This window comes from Podarcis cretensis (genome assembly GCF_951804945.1).
Source record: "Podarcis cretensis genome assembly, chromosome: 6".
Classification (NCBI taxonomy): domain Eukaryota; kingdom Metazoa; phylum Chordata; class Lepidosauria; order Squamata; family Lacertidae; genus Podarcis; species Podarcis cretensis.
Genome location: NC_137175.1, coordinates 65,223,711 through 65,240,442, shown reverse-complemented (window position 1 = coordinate 65,240,442; position 16,732 = coordinate 65,223,711). Strand labels below are relative to the sequence as shown.

General features: G+C 36.4%; 1 protein-coding gene across 19 annotated transcripts in view; it reads right to left on the bottom strand.

Annotated features, from left to right (window-relative positions):
* The window catches only part of LRRC7 (leucine rich repeat containing 7), a 208,311-nt gene that overhangs the window by 100,958 nt on the left and 90,621 nt on the right, over positions 1-16,732 (bottom strand). Inside the window, exon 1 of one of the 19 annotated variants that reach the window (XM_079982231.1) lies at positions 996-1,132. The exons of 17 other annotated variants lie outside the window; for them this stretch is intronic. Coding sequence is in view for 1 of the 2 variants with exons in the window: in XM_079982233.1 (XP_079838359.1) it covers positions 1,132-1,138 (7 nt within the window). In the remaining variant the exon portion in view is untranslated. Of the gene's footprint in view, positions 1-995; positions 1,139-16,732 lie in introns of those variants that run through there. One more of the 19 variants, XM_079982233.1, reaches the window with a different exon arrangement.

Sequence of the window (16,732 nt, the reverse complement as noted above, 5' to 3'; positions counted from 1 at the left end):
ATTATGACTAATACAAACTAAAAAATAGAGCCTATTTAAAATTTTATAAACATAGTGCAGTTTCTGTACAGAAGATCATCCAAACATAAGAACATAAATCAACAACGTACTTAAATCATTAGTTACTTTAGAAATATAGGAAAACATCTAAAAGTCACTCCTGTGTTGGAAAACAACAACATCAAAAGGACTTATCCCTCTGTCTCTGCACAAATCAGAGCTATTTTAGACAGTCTAGAATAGTGTTGAGAATAAACTTGAGTGACTTTGGCTTCTTTTCTCCATCTTCCATGTCTTACTGAAAGGAGATGCATATATTCCCTGAGGGAGATGTACCTTCTCCTGATTCAGAGGCACAATGCATTTCCCCACCAGCCCTATGGCAAACAGGATATGCATTTATGTTTCCTTCAAATAAGACTGGAAACATTTTAATAAACAGCACAAATCACTCATGCTTCTTCCCCGGAATGTCTGAAGTGTCCTTTCAGACACATGCCTGTGCCGGACTTGGAAGTAAGCATTAGCAGAAGACCTTCTGATATTCTGTCATTAATGATTGTTATTAATTGGCTATGAGGAAAAAAAGTATTTTCAGAAGCAATTTTAAGTGACAGGACTAAAGGCTTTAATAGAAACTTAACATCTTACCTATAGTTTTCCTACATTTAAACTAACACAACTTTAAATTTGTTGGTTCTGTTAATGATTATACTACTATTATTTCAGTGGCTGCATTGGCTACATTACAAAGTGGTAATATTGATCTTCAAAATGTATAGCTGTGAATTGATAAAATTCCTGGGAATTGGCCCAGTGTATGTCTAAGCAAAATTTCAAGCATGGGCAGATTCTCATGGCCATGCAAAGAAAATGTGAATATTCTAAAACACAGCAAACATTTGCATAAAGGTCAATATAGTAAAAGGCAGCCTTCATCAGCATGTAGTATCCCCAAACTGTTTTGGTTTCATAGTATAGTGTGGGAGAACTACCTCAACACAGTCTATTCGTGCTGATGCTCCTGATGCTGCCATTTCAGGTGCTCGAAAAGCTGCTGCCTTCACATCCTCTGCTGTTGGTGCCATTGTACTCTCCCAGGCGATGGGGCAAGGGGCACACTCTGGATCTTCAAATGCTAAGATGAGAAAAATCAATTTCAATGCCCAAAAGATGGAACTGCTGGAGTAGAAGAGGTGTCTAAAACTACCAAATGGCTTATGGCACTTAAGAGAGCACTAACTTATAACATTAGGAAATAATTTGAAATTAAATTTTCTGCACTTCTTACTTAATCAACTTAAAATTAATTTGGAGAGTGATGAAAATATATTTTAGTGTCTCCTGCTTGATTAAAGCCATTTAGGCCCAAGTTCAAGGGCAAAGATAGGAGAAAAATAGTATTCATTGCAGGGAAACGTTTTCTGAATACCTCAACTTAGTGAAAATATTCTTCCAAATATTGTATAATATCATTCAGTCATGAAGGAAAGTAACCTAGAGTACTAATGTAAAATCTTAGTTTTTAGCTCAGACCCTTATATATAATGTTTAATTTTGTGAATACACCACTATGTGATTATCATGTGGCTAATCTTCCTTATGAATGAACCCTTACATGGTGAAATCTATTATCTAAACTGAAAGGGATGCCCAAGGAAAACTTAAATTCTTCCTAATGCTTTAAATATCAGATTTCAGCATAAAGAAATATTAAGCAAATAAGTTCTAAATACAAACATTACAAGAACAGGGATTCTACTATTAGACAAGTCTAATGTGTGAAAACATAACAAAAAAAATTCCTTCCAGTAGCACCTTAAAGACCAACTAAGTTAGTTCTTGGTATGAGCTTTCGTGTGCATGCACACTTCTTCAGATACCTGAAGAAGTATCTGAAGAAGTGTGCATGCACACGAAAGCTCATACCAAGAACTAACTTAGTTGGTCTTTAAGGTGCTACTGGAAGGAATTTTTTTTGTTTTGTTTTGACTATGGCAGACCAACACGGCTACCTATCTGTAACTGTGTGAAAACATGTTAGGCATATTTTCCTCCGCTTGTCCCATCGCCTACAGGAAGTGTCTACATTTTATTTGAGACCCTTATCTTTTTCGCTTGCCCACAATGAGCATCAATAGCATCGTAAACAGGTGAATATTCACTTGCATATTCTCATAGCCATACCATTTCATTCTGTCTATAACAGCACTATCCTATACAAGTCCACTTGGAAATACCATTGAGTTGGTATAGAGTTGACGTCCTCCTTAATTTTCACCCTTCTTTCTGATCTCATACTCTATCTTTATTAATGCATGTTTAGTTTTAAATAAAACTCATACAGGAAACTATTTTGTATAACACATGTGAAACTCATTCTGTTTTGGTTTTGTTTTTTTAAAAAAATACACAACATTGTCAAAAACACCTAACCAGGGATCATGATTTGAGCCTGCGTTTGGGGTAGCTGACCTGACGGAAGTCACACATATACTTGTTACATCCAAACAGATTTACAGTACTGTGCTGTACATAGGGCTGCCATTGCCCTCAAAGACTTTTCAAAAACAGGATTCTGCCGCTAAAGCTCCTGACACTTGCTAAATGTCAGAATTAGGTCACCCACTTGCAGTACCACCTGCGCAGGCCATCAGCCCATTTCCGAACACAATTCAAAATGCTGGTTCCCTTTAAAAGCCCTAAGTGTATTGGACCAAATTATCCAAATAACTACTTTTCCCTATGGATGTCTGTTCACTCTCTGAAATAATATCTGTTCTTACAAATGGAAAAACCTAAATATAAAAAGATTAAATGACTGTAGCCAGGAAGTACGAATTTCAGGAGCAGAAACCAAGAATCCAGAATGAATGTCCTTCTCTATTAACATAATATTGTCATAATGGTGCATAAAGTAGAAGCTGAGAGAACATGCTACGGAAATAGAGACAAGGTGGTTTTCTTCATAATTGACTAAAGACAAAGCTAATATGACCTTAACATTATTCTGAGAAAATGTCAAACACTGCAGTATAAAATTGCAATTACATAATTTCTGTAATATTATCCAAGTGATTCATCTATGCAAGTGCTAAACCTTCATGATTCCTTGAAGGGAACCTTGCCATCTGCGTTGTCAAAGGTTTTACACTTCTTGCTTGTGGTTCTTTTTCTTTGTTTTTGTAGTTAGGTGCCCTTCTCATTCAAATTTCAGTTTCTCATGCCTACGTCAGTAAGAACTGCACTATCTTGGTGAAAAGCTATCAGGAGATCCATTTCAGCAATAGGTGGGGCTGGACCAAAAAGTGGTTGGCATAGCAGATGTGACTCTTACTTTTTCAGGCTAGATCAACTGTAGGGGGTTACCCCATTGTCAGTAGGGAAAAGAAAAATGTTTTCTTTCTGTACCGTTTCAGCACATCCCTCCCACTACTGCCACCACACACACCAGTTATTCTCATCTATCCTTTACGTTAACACACACACCCTCCCTAAGAAACAAACAACATTCACTTTTCCACTGGTCATTTAAATCTGCTCATGGAAATAGGCAGAACGGAACACAACACTGTCACTTCTTCAGCTTGCTGACATTTGGATCCTTACCATTCAGATTATCTGCTTTAGACATACAGTGCTTCTTCTTTATAGCATCAGCAGAAAGGTGAGCAGAACACTTCCAAAGTGTTGCCAAATATCACAAAAATATTGCAAGGGGCACTTTGTTATGCTTTGGCTGCTGTTATAATGAGAGTCTTAAATAAAGGGCTTGAAGAAGGTCAGGTGGTGCCTAAATGAAGGCGTGTGAATGCCAAGGGAAGTACAGAGATCCTGGTAGCCTGTAGGTTCACCATCCCTTTCCTAAGTGTTAAATTAGTGGCCCTACATTGCATTAATCATCAAAATCTCTTTTAGTGATGTCCAGTTTCTTGCAAATTCATTTTTAGTCAGATTAATGTGCACAAAGATAGTCAGTTCTCATTAAATTTTTAAGAAACTGGCTTTAATCTCACTAAAATTACTGTATTTAAAAATAATCCTTAATTCAAATAACCTGGCAAAAGTGGTACAGTAAGTGCATTTGGCTACAGCACTCAGAGTTGCTACCTTTTTATTGTTACACTAGCAGCTATAAATAATATCCAACAAAATAGATTTGCTATCAGCAAGGATTCCTGCTTGTGCAACAAACTTCCTCTCCCTCTCCTCTCTCTGAGCACTCTGACGTCCTTTTGAAATCTGCTCCAGATTTTGGAAGACATAGGAGTACACAAGGAGAGGAAGAGAAGTTCCTTCGCATAGCCAAAAGTCCTTGCAGTAATGGATCTATTTACGTGGCTAGCACCCAACAATCATAATAAATCATCAACAGGTAAACCTTTTCCCAATACATATTTAACTAGCAAGCAAACTATGCCACTGGTTCCACATCCATACGACATAGGATCAGTTACAATATATCATAAATTTCAGGAGTTTTTAATTCTTTTTGTTCACACTGCTTATTAATACACTGGCAACAATATATTGATGGTAAAATGCCAGAGTACAAAATCTTCTGCAAGACTATTAAATTCCAATACTGATTTTTATTTCAACAGGAAATATCAAGGTCATCATTCTGGACAGAAATATTTGCAGTTTGCACTGTGCAAGATCATGTAGAATAAAGAAGTTATACTAAATGAGAAATAGAATTCATAATTGTACTTCTCTGCTTTTTAAAAGTTCAACTGTGCATGAAATTACTCAAATCTGTCAAGCGGTAGAAAACTACCTGCTGAGCTGCAGCTAGATACACTAATAAATGATTTGTTATTTAATTTCTCTGATCTTAAAATATATTGCATTACTTTTCATTTTCTATCTATTGCCAATCAATTAGAATTATGCCATGGTAAACAATTCCCAATAAACTACATTTGGCCTTTGGCTAATTAACAATGATACCCTTTTAAATGTGTTGTGGGAGGGAATGGGGGGGGGGTTATTGGTTTGTATTTGTTCTTATTTTTAGTATGTATTTTGCAGTTTTTATCTTGTATTTTTAAGTTGTCATCTGCCCTGAGATCTACAGATGAAGGGTGGTATACCAGTTTTAATAATAACAACAAATGTTGTATAAAACTAAATTAAATTTGTCAGATACAAGATAAAAGAAGTTATTCCATCTAAACATTTACATCATTTATATCTGTGAAAAATACTTCCATAAAATATAGGTAAAAGGGGGTAAAGAAAAAATAATGTTAACACATACATACATACATCTGAATACACACTAGATCTCTATTGCTGGCCATTCTTTTTTAATCTATGTAAGAACAACATGTGTCATCAAGGCTTTCTCTCAATATTTTTACTACGGCAATGAAGCCTACTATTGTTAAGTTTGTAGAAAATGATTTGTCCAGGTTCCTATGTAAGCTACAGACACAAAAATGTGAGCACCCAATCTGTATATATTGCCTCCTTCTATGACTAACAATATTCTCCTATGACAAAGCCCTATAGAAGGTTCTGCTTCATATCAGAAGTAGTTATCACTGTGAGGTATAAGATGAACAATATTTTCACACACATTGATATATATATTTTCTCAAATGTTAGTGAATAACAAATGTCTTCACAACTGAAAATGAAGGTAAAATAAGTCATCAATTTCCAAGACTCCCAAGATATGTTAAAATGCTGCTTTCTCCTAATCAGACTTTAGTCTAGATCAGGGCGACCTGAGTAGGACAAAATGATGTTCCTCCATTCCACAAAGTAGAATCCAAGAGGACTCAGTTGCATTTTAATTTATCAGTGATGACAGGACATTGTCTTCCACCATACCCAGAGGAATCAAGATAGTTTAGGGTGCAAAAAAGCTCTGTTCTTCACCTCCTTGTTCCCTAGCCTGAGGAGGTTACCTTCCTCTGTTTAATGAGGAAGGGGCAGCCTTGGATAGCACATGGGAGCTTTTTAGCTCCCTCTTCCAGTAGATATCTCAAGGATCCCTTCAAAAGGTCCCCTTTATTGCAGGGGGGGGGGCTAATGCCAGAAAGAATGATCTCAAGCACATGCAGTAGTGATTTCCGCACATGGACAGCTTGTGTTATGGATCCAGGCCAGTGTATTTTTTCAAATACAGGTAAAGATTTCTTAAAAGTTATTAAAACTGCTGACAGTCCACAGAGAATCATCAGACAGTTGAGGATTAGTTCAGTTGAAATGCAGTTAATCTTATTTAGAAAATCAAAAGGATATTCATGTCCTAAAACTTTCAGTTTGAAGTGGCAGTTTCATTAAAATTTGAAGCTTTGATAAACTATAAATATTCAGAGCAGGAGTTTTACCAGAAGAAACACAGACCTTGGAAAGTAGATTATGGAGTTTCCAACTGAGAGCTTGCAAGGCTAAAGTGGATGATAGAATAATTAAAGCCTATATTGTCTTAACACAAAGTGGACTCTTAAGACAGTGTATTGTAACCTGTGAAATAAATCTCTGATCAGGTCTATTAGCAGAAAAAATGAATAAAGACTGATATATTCATTAGTGATTTCTCAACATGAGATTATTCTAGTAATGGAAATGCACTGAATGCAAAATACCTGTGAATAGTGTAAGTGCTTTGTATTCTGCATGTTTATTGTCACAGGAATGTTGGAAGCTGCCTTCTACCAAACCAGCCCACTGGTGACTGAGTAGTTTCTGTCCATCTTCTCTCCTTCACCAGTTATAAAAATCTCTAGTAGTAAATCGCTCTTTTGTCTCCAAAGAGAGGACACAAATAAAATCAAGCTACTCTCTCACAGAAAGCACAGGGCAGAGAGGGTAGGGTGTTTCTTGTTTCAATATTCTTGCTTCTCTCTCTCTCAGAAGCCACAACTGGAAGCAGAAAACTTAAGGTCTAATCTCCATGGGAGAGGGGTGGGGAAATTCTTGCATAGCCCCAAGCTTTTTGCTCTTTTTAATGCGCAGCATGTAATTCCCTTCATCAGTTCCTCCCTTGGTCCCTAGTGGTGTGTGCATGCATGAAAGAGCAGAGAGGCGGGACTTTTGCAGATGCATGACATTTCCTTGACTGAGGTAAGAAGGGAAAATCCCCCCTTTTGCTTCTACTGTAAGACTAGTATGAGAGAAATAGGTGAGAGAAATGAATGCAAGAACTTGCAAAGGGAAACTATTTCTTTGATAGGACAGGAGAGAGAATTATGGAGGCTTCTGTTGAAATTGCAAGCTATCCTAAACAGTTTTGTTGTGATTATTATTATTTTTTGGAACTTTATATTTATAGCATTTAAATCATTTTAAATTTAAGTGGAGAGTGCCAGCACAATTCTATACATGACTACTCAGATGTAATTCCTATAGGGTTCAAAAGGGCTCATAGATATGTTTGTATAAATGCAACTCTAAATGTATTAAACATTTATATATGAAATTATTTCAGGGAGATGGGGCTGCAACAGTGATTACAACAAAACAAGCTGCTTAACAGAGTGGCTGTAGTTGGTGGCTCTTGGAGTTTTAGTAAAATAGATCCCAGACACACAAGCTTGAAGTCTGCCCTCCACTAATTTAGTGAGCATTTTTAAATGTACATTAAAGGCACCAGAAACTCTTATCAAGATTTCCCAGTTGATTGGAACCTGCCGATATATCCTACATTAAACCTATACACATTTGCCTGGAAGTAAGTTCTACTGAACTTCTTCCATCTCACATACAAATAAACATGTTTCTAGAGGCTGCTCTGCAAAGTAAATGTGAACATATAAGGAAAGAAGCAAGATCTTTACTGTGGTTACCCCATCTTGCAGCAGCTAGTCATATACCCACAAGCTGCTGCTATCACCACCTCAAAGGGCTTGAACCTGGGAGACCTGAATTCAAAACCTCCCTCAGCCATCCTCAGGATATTGGGTACAACATTATGTTAGAAGACTGGGAAAGGTTATGGACCACTGAAATGAAATTCACGGCATGTAATGCCCTGAAGGAAAATATTATGAAAATGATATATAGGTGGTACATGACCCCAGTCAAACTTGCAAAAATATATCATCGGTCTGATAATAAATGTTGGAAATGTAAGGAGGATGAAGGGACATTCTTTCATCTTTGGTGGACTTGTCCAAAAGTGAAGGCCTTCTGGGAAATGATCTATAATGAGTTAAAAAAGGTGTTTAGATACACCTTCCCTAAGAAACCAGAGGCCTTCCTCCTGGGCATTGTGGACCAAAAGGTGTTAAAGAAGGATAGAACTTTTTTATGTATGCAACTACAGCAGCAAGAATACTCATTGCAAAATATTGGAAGATACAAGACCTTCCCACGCTGGAAGAGTGGCAGACGCAGTTGATGGACTATATGGAACTGGCTGAAATGACTGGCAGAATCCGAGATCTGGGAGAAGAGACAATGGAAGAGGACTGGAAGAAATTTAAGGCCTATTTACAAAAACATTATAAGTTGTATGAATGTTAAGAATCTGCATGACTTGGAAATTTTAGCTCCTGCAATTAGATTAGGAAAATAGAAAGTTAAGTTATAAGTAAAAAAAAGTTGAAATTTAAAGTTATTTTATGTATTATCTTAAGGTATAAATATTTGACAAAAGGTACTTTAAATTTAGAAGTAAAACACTCTGAAAGATATAAATAAGATACGAAACAAGGTAATAATTTGCTGATATGTTTATTGTAAAGAACGCAGGGTGAGGGAGATGTAGGGAAGTCCAGTTAGTAACCTAAAAATGTATTTTGAAAGTTGGATTGTTTTTCTTTCTTTCTTTTTTCTGGTTTGTCCTTCTTTTTCTTTTCTGTAAACTGAAAATGTAATAAAAATTTTAATAATAATAAAAAAAACCTCCCTCAGCCATGAAGCTCACAATATGACACTGGGGTAATTGCTACAATTTAATTTCAGTGGATGATGTATGCTGCCCGCAATCGTCGTCCACTTTCATGAGAATAAGTTGCATTAAGATCCTTTCTTAGTTCAACCAGGGGAGGGGGAAGCCACAGAGTGGTTAACTTAGTAGTACCTCCTCCTCACAATGGGGAAGCATGGGGACCTAAACCCCACCCACGGGACCTCCTAGATGTCCCAACAAGTGTAGGTTCTACCAGCCTGCAATGGTTGCTGCACCTCAAATAGAATGTTACAGAACTGGAGCAGGTTAAGAAAATGGCAACCAAAATGATAATGTGGCTAGGAACAACTCCTCTATGAGAAAGGGTTTGGAAATTTCGGGGGGGGGGAGGGAAGGGGGGACATGATAGCGCTGTATAAGATTATGCATGAAATGCAGAAAATGGAAATCAGTAAGTTTTTATCTCTCCCTGAATATACTAGAATCCAAGGACATCCAATGCAGCTGAATGTTGTAAGAGTCAAGACAGACACAAATACTTCAGACAGAGTACAGATAATGTATAGATCGTAATGTATATAAAGTAATGGCCACCAACTTGGATGTTTTAAAAGGTGGGTAGACAAATTCACGGAGGTTATCAATGGTTATTAGGCTGTGTACTACCAGAGAGAATATGCTTCTGAATACCTGTTGCTGAGGAGGTCTGTTGTGTCTGTATCGCTTGCAGACTTCTCATAGCAATCTGGTTGGCCAGTGTGACAACAGCATGGCAGTCTGATCTAGCAGGGCTCTTCTTATAGTCTTAACTCCTAATCAAGTATTGTGTCTCATTTCAAAGGAAATTCAACCTTGAGTAGTATTAACATAACACTGGCGATTAAGAGATGTCATGTTATAGTGAAAAATGTCCTAGCCAATCTAATTTATATTTAATTAAAAATGTTATAGGAAATGAATTAATCTGAGATGTCAACAGGCAGGAAATTGAATGGAAATTGAGAACATGTATAACTAATTTTGGATTATTATTTTTCTAAACATTTTGTTAAACAGTACAGGCATTTCAGCAGTGAAGCAGAACCCTGTATCAGTTAGACCTAAAAAATAAAAAATTGGGAGGGGTGGTGGTGGTGCCATGGCTTTGTGTTTAAGAACTGCTTTTTAGGTGTGCAAATACAATTTTATGCTTAGTGCACTGAAATAATTTTAGGAATATAAGCTATCATTTGTTTTTAGAAAATATCTACTTATATAGACAAGTAAATAATTAGAAATGTTATGTTGGTAAACTGTTTGGTACTATGATACAACAAAATGTTATAAAATAGGGGGAAATGACTATCAGCAAAAAAATCCTGCAAGATGAACAAGCACAGATTGCAAATGCAAGTTGCAGATGGTGCTGGGAAAACATCCCTCAGGTCAATTCAAACTGGGCTGAGCAAACTAAGCAGGTTTTGTAAAATCAGGAAACAGGTATATGATGGGATCTGAATTTCAAAAACCCTGTTTTGAAATTCAGATGCCATAATATACCTGATGACCTAACTGGGGTTATAACAGGGTTCAGATACCTCCCAACAAATTGCTACACTGTGAGCTTCTCTGCCCTACTCTCCATTCTCTTTAGTGTGTTATAGTGGTTAAGAGCAATAGACTGGTAATCTGGGGAACCGGGTTCGCGTCTCCGTTCCTCCACATGCAGCTGCTGGGTGACCTTGGGCCAATCACACTTCTCTGAAGTCTCTCAGCCCCACTCACCTCACATAGTGTTTGTTGTGGGGGAGGAAGAGAAAGGAGAATGTTAACCACTTTGAGACTCCTTCGGGTAGTGATAAAGCGGGATATCAAATCCAAACTCTTTTCTTCTTCTTCTTTTTCTTCTTCTTCTTCTTTTTTCCCCGCTTACCTGTCCTTATGTGGACAGCCGCTAAAGAAGGGAGGTCTCTCTAGTGGAAGAACTCCATTACTCATTTCCTAGCATCTCAGATCCTGCAACAGCGGCAGCAGAGGTACTCTAGGGAATTTAGTTTTCCCACGACACCTAACTTCTTCAAGCGGAATAAAATATCTTAGGACTAAAGTATAGAACAAAGTATCTTAGTGCGTGGGAAGGTGCTGACATCACTGGTAGGTGATAGTTAATTCAAACAGACTGTCTGCAACCAGACGGTATACTCTCCCAAGTCACTGGAAAAACAAGTGTCTTGTTTACAAAGGGAACAGGCAACCTGATACGAACTGTTCAGTTTAGTCAATCATGTTCACGTAGGATTAATTCAAACTGAAAACAGTTAAGATATAAATAAATGAGAACTGATGAACAAAGACAATGAAAGTCAGAATGATTCTATAACAGAATGTGGAGGATCATTAATTGTACCTACACAAGAGTCATTTCAAATTCCAAATTCAATTGTAACGCAGGAATTGTTTTAAAAGTTTTAGTAGGACTTTTCAGGGAGATGCCCTGGTACTGACTTCTAATTAACTTCTTCTACAATCTTTCAGGATGACTGTAAAAGTGTTCAATAGACTGCCAGTATAACTAGTACTCTAATTACTACCTTTATCTAAACAACTCCAAAAGCTATAACTGGAAGTACAGTCAAATAAAATGATGCATCAAGGAAAAAGACAACATTATATGTCTGATCAATAATTATTTAAAGTAAAATATGAACAGGTGCTTTGGATTAAAAAACTGGAGACAAGTTTTTCAATATGCAGGTGCAGCCTTCATGCAAAGATGGTGCCACACTCTTCCCACCTCTTCTATCTTTTTGATGCACATAGTAAGTAGCATGATGGGTTTCTGCACATATCTATGTGTAATATGATATGTATAAATTCTATGTTATTATAATAATCTTTGCTATGATATACCTGATCTTCAGCAAATACAATGTAAAATGAGCTACTTACACCAAATACATAATTGCCTAATGGCTTTATCAATGATAAGCAAGATAACTGTCAATTATTAAAGACAGAAATGTGATATACACAACTTATTTACAATATATTCTGATACCATTTCTACAAGGCTTCAATCATAAATCTTTATTCAGGTTTATGACTCAAGATCTTTTAACTAGAACTGCTGGAAATGAAAACAGGGGTTTTTTTTTCTACAAACAAAGCATATGCAACTAAGTATAGCTTACTGTGCTATGACTTAAATAATAAATGCAAGGCAAACACTTCACTTTTTAATGCAATTATTTTCTGGTAAAATTGTTATCTGTAGAAAGCAGAAAAACTCTGTATAATTGTCCTTCAAAAAACTATATTTAAAGAAATGCAGGTGTATAATCACGCCCCTAATGGACATTCCATGAACAGACACGAGCAGAACACTGAAGACTAGGTGGCAGTTTAGCAAAGTAACTCTGAAAGTATGCAGAAAACCATGAATTTCCATTAGTGTTTTTTTTTAAAAAAAAGGAAGGAAAAAAAGCATGTGCAAGAGGCAGGGAAAGTAATAAGGCTGCACATGCTCAGTTAAGAAAATTCTAAAGATAAGCAACAGTACTTGGAAGGGGGTATGTACAGGTGGAAGGAAGAGAAATTGGGCAGATGGGGAAACGGGTTACACTGAATAATATTCAAGTGAAATAAGCATTTAATTCAGACTTTTGGAGGAGGCAAGTGATGGGGGGGGGGGAGTGATTGAGAAGAATGTAAGCAAACCAAGCATTATGCTCAGCCAACCCCATAGGCATTCTAGGGGAAAGAAGATGTCAGGCAGCTGCAGCAATGTCCCCAACCAACATTCCTAAAATAAATAACTTAATTGGAACGACTTTCTGAAGGAAGAACTAAGCATGTAGCAGCACTGAATATGCAGTCTGAGATGTTCCACTTAAAATACTTTTAAAAATACACATTTAATCTGAAAATAATGTTTGGAACTACTAAAACTTATTTTAAACAATGAGCATGGCAATATATTTCTGGCATAAAAAGCCATTTTTGTTGTTCACATTTCTTTAAACTATATGCACTGCAAGTACCTCCATCTTCTTGTAGAAAGACACCATGGATACAAACTGCTCAGTACAAACTATAAATCTTTGAACTTGTATGCTGTTTACAAGATGGACCAATAATATTTAGGTGCTCAATAATTATTTACACAAAAAAGCAAAATGCTTGCTTGAAAGTACCGCAAATGATGGTTGTCAACATGCAAGGATATAAAGTTATGTTTTGCAAATTGTCTAATAACCTTATATTAACCACAAGAAAAGAAAGAGAGGCATACTATGTTCCATCCCAGTGCTACTGAATTCTTATTACAAAGAATATTGTCTTCCCAGAACATCTTAAAAATAATTTTGAAGGCAGATATCCAAAATTAAACCTCCTTCCACCTCTCATAATGTGATCTCATTCTTTTAGAAAGTGTTATTCTCATTATCTGAATAGTAGGTCATCTCACAGGACGCTGTTCCAAGGATACATGAAATAGAGACTCGTCTTTGTAGGTTAAAACACATACAAACATAAGAATCCGACAGGATCAAACCAAAAGCTGACCTAAGTACGTGTTACAGGAAATGTGAGACTTCTGTGAAGCGACTCACACATCTTCTCAGCAAAAAAAGCACAAGACATGTCCTAATTGCATCCAGTTTTTCCATGCCTCATTCCAATTCATTAGCTGCCATGTGTACCTTGCTAGCAATACAGAACACAGCTTTATGTGTTTCATTTCCCAATGTTACTAGGAGGATGTAGGTCACAAGCAGGCACACCCACAACCACACGCCTTTCGTGATACTGCCTAACTGCATCTTACAGCAAGCTCAACTTTCAATTTCATTATGAAATTAAAATACTTAATTAAAATATAGGAATAGTTCTACAGGAGTGAAGGTATATTTCTACTCCAGCAAGCTGCCATCTAAGGAACTGAAAAATTCGCATTATAAGGGTCTGCTTTTATGTTCTGCTTACTCTGATTGGAAATCCCAAAGACAGTATTTTTAACTGTCCCTTTTCAGCCAACTTTTTTATCATGCCAGCACACACCATAAGTAATCATGAGAATTTATAAACATCTAATCATTAATTCAGACAATTGCATTATCTTCAATCAATACTGAGCTGCAACCAAGCAACACAGTCCTCAGAGACATGTCCCCAACAGAATAATTTGGGAATTACATTTTCAGTGAATTAGCAATGTCCTTTAGCCAACTGTTCACATTGCCCCTGACCTAGGTTAAGACGAACGCCTTTCCCTGCTTAATGTAAACTACTGGTTTTTATTTTTAGCTACAGTACTTGCATCTCTCTATAAATGGGACAAACTGAATAGAAAAATTGCAAGTACAAATAGAAGCTTGCCATTATATATAGTGAATGGATGATGAAGATGATAATAAGAATGCCTCAAAATTCATGGAAAGGGATGACTCCTATACCCTATTGCTCTTTAAGTACTATCTTCTGGGGATATATGCAGTATGGAAGCAAATTTGTTTTGCAAAACATACTAACCAGGGTATTAATTGAAACACTTGTAGTAGGAGATAAATCCACCACATGCACACTTTGCAATCTTTCCTCCTCATTTCCCCTCTTCAAATGACATGGTCACTGCTGCTCTCAGAATCTTACTTAGGAGTAGCAACAGTCACTTTCAGCACAATCTTATGCATTTTGAATACCTTTGTAAGCATTCTATCCAACCTCTTCATCCAAATAGGCATTGATCTATTGGGGAAAGGTTCTGGTGAACTTTGCAAAATATATTACTGCACTGTTGAAGAACATCTGGACTGCATCCCAGCACTCTTTTCTTGCCCAGCAGATGATCCTGTCATCTGTCAGGTAGTGTGGAAAGGGCAGGGAGCTTTCCAAACTCCCTAGCAGAAGGTCAGCACCATAATATAACTGTAGCATCACTGCAGCCACAGCATTGACATTTCAGGCAAGGAAAGGTCACCTGACTAAACTGCAGTGCTCTTTCCCCCATAAATGTGCCGAGTACCTGTTAGATTGTGCTGTACTCTTAGTCAGAATACTCAGCTGGAGTATATAATACTATCATGGTGCCAGTCTGTTGGGAAAGGATGTCTCAAATTACTCCCCAGAGGCCTAGGTCCAGAATGAAGACTGCTCACATATATAATGCTGTAGTTGGTTACTTTTTAAAAATAACTGCTTTTAAATATTTATATTCAAAAGCAGGGTTTTTTAAATAAAACAAACAAGATTTATATTTAAATAGAGGTTTCTAACTGTGTTTATAGGACACTGGCAAAAGGGAAAATATGACATCTGCACAGCATATATTGGGGAGCCGGAGAATGTCACGTCTCTGTGTGTGTAAAATTTATATTCTTATTTATAGACATTACAATAATTATTTTGCCAAGTTTTAACATTTTCAATTTCAACTCCCTTTCCCCCCTCTTTCTGTGGTTCCTTACATTTATTTTTATCCTTTCCTGCATACTCAAAATTGTCTGAACTTATTCTTTTATTTATCTATTCTAATATCTCTCTCTCTTTTTTTAACTGCAGGTTTTTACAATAATCCTGCCAATGTCCTAATCTGTTTACAGTTTGTTTGTAAATATTCAATAAACCACTTCCACTCCTTTCTAAAAAGTTTGTTGCCTTGATTTCTTATTCTTCCAGTAAGTTTTGCCATTTCTACATACTCCATTAGTTTCTGTATCCAATCTTCTTTCGTCAGCACCTCTTCATCTTTCCATTTTTGAGTAAATAACATTCTTGCAGTTGTAGTTGCATACATGAATAAATTTCTATATTGTTTGAGTCATTCTAATCCTATAATTCCAAAGAGAAAAGCTTCTGGGGGGGTTTTACGGTCATCTTAAACATATTTTTCAATTCATTATATATAATTTCCCAGTAAGCTTTAACCTTATTACAAGACCACCACATTTGAAAAGGGAACCTTCTTTCTCTTTACATTTCCAACAAGTATTTGACTTTGATTTGTACATTTTTGGCAAACTACTAGGAGTTAGGTACCATCTATATAGCATTTTCATATAATTTTCTCTTAAATTATAACATGCTGTAAATGTTATATCCGTGTTCCACAATCGTTCCCATGCTTCCATTTCTATATTATGACCAACATCTATTGCCCAGTGTATCATTGAAAATTTCACTTGTTCATCCTTTGTCTCCCATTCCAATAACATCCTGTACATTTCAGACATCACTTTAACACTACAATTTAACAGGTCTCTTTCTAATTGGGATAGTTGTTCCCCAAACCCCTACTTCATATCCTTTTTAAATATTTCATTCAAATGATGATATTGTAATCATGTTATTAACATTCCTGATTCTTAAACTCTTTTAAGTTAAATTCTCCACCCTTCTCTCTAAATAAATTTCTATAAGTTACCCAACTTTCCATCATATTTTTCTTTTTCACCGCTATGGCCTCCAAAGGTGAAAGCCAAAGTGGTGTTTTATAACTAGTATGTATATTAATAAAATACATTTTTCAGTCCTTTGCTACTAACTGCAAAAAACCCTGAAGGTTTAATAAATCTCCAATAGGCCTCAGATAGAGAGGCCATCTACAACCCACCAACATCAGTGTCCAAATCTATTTTCTGCACAGAAAACTTCAAAGGGCAATATGTGTACAGCACAAATTGCCTTATTTCAACTCAGGCACATTTACATCCAAAATCAAATAAGGTTTATTTATAGCAGTGCATATCAAAGCCTTCTGTTGTAACAGAATGCAGAGAGAATGTTTTCACTATTAAACTTTCCCATCTCAGAAACCTTTTTATTTATTTTGCTTTATTTTTGTTTATTTAGCACAATACAGCAGGTTGGGTAAAGACCCTATTC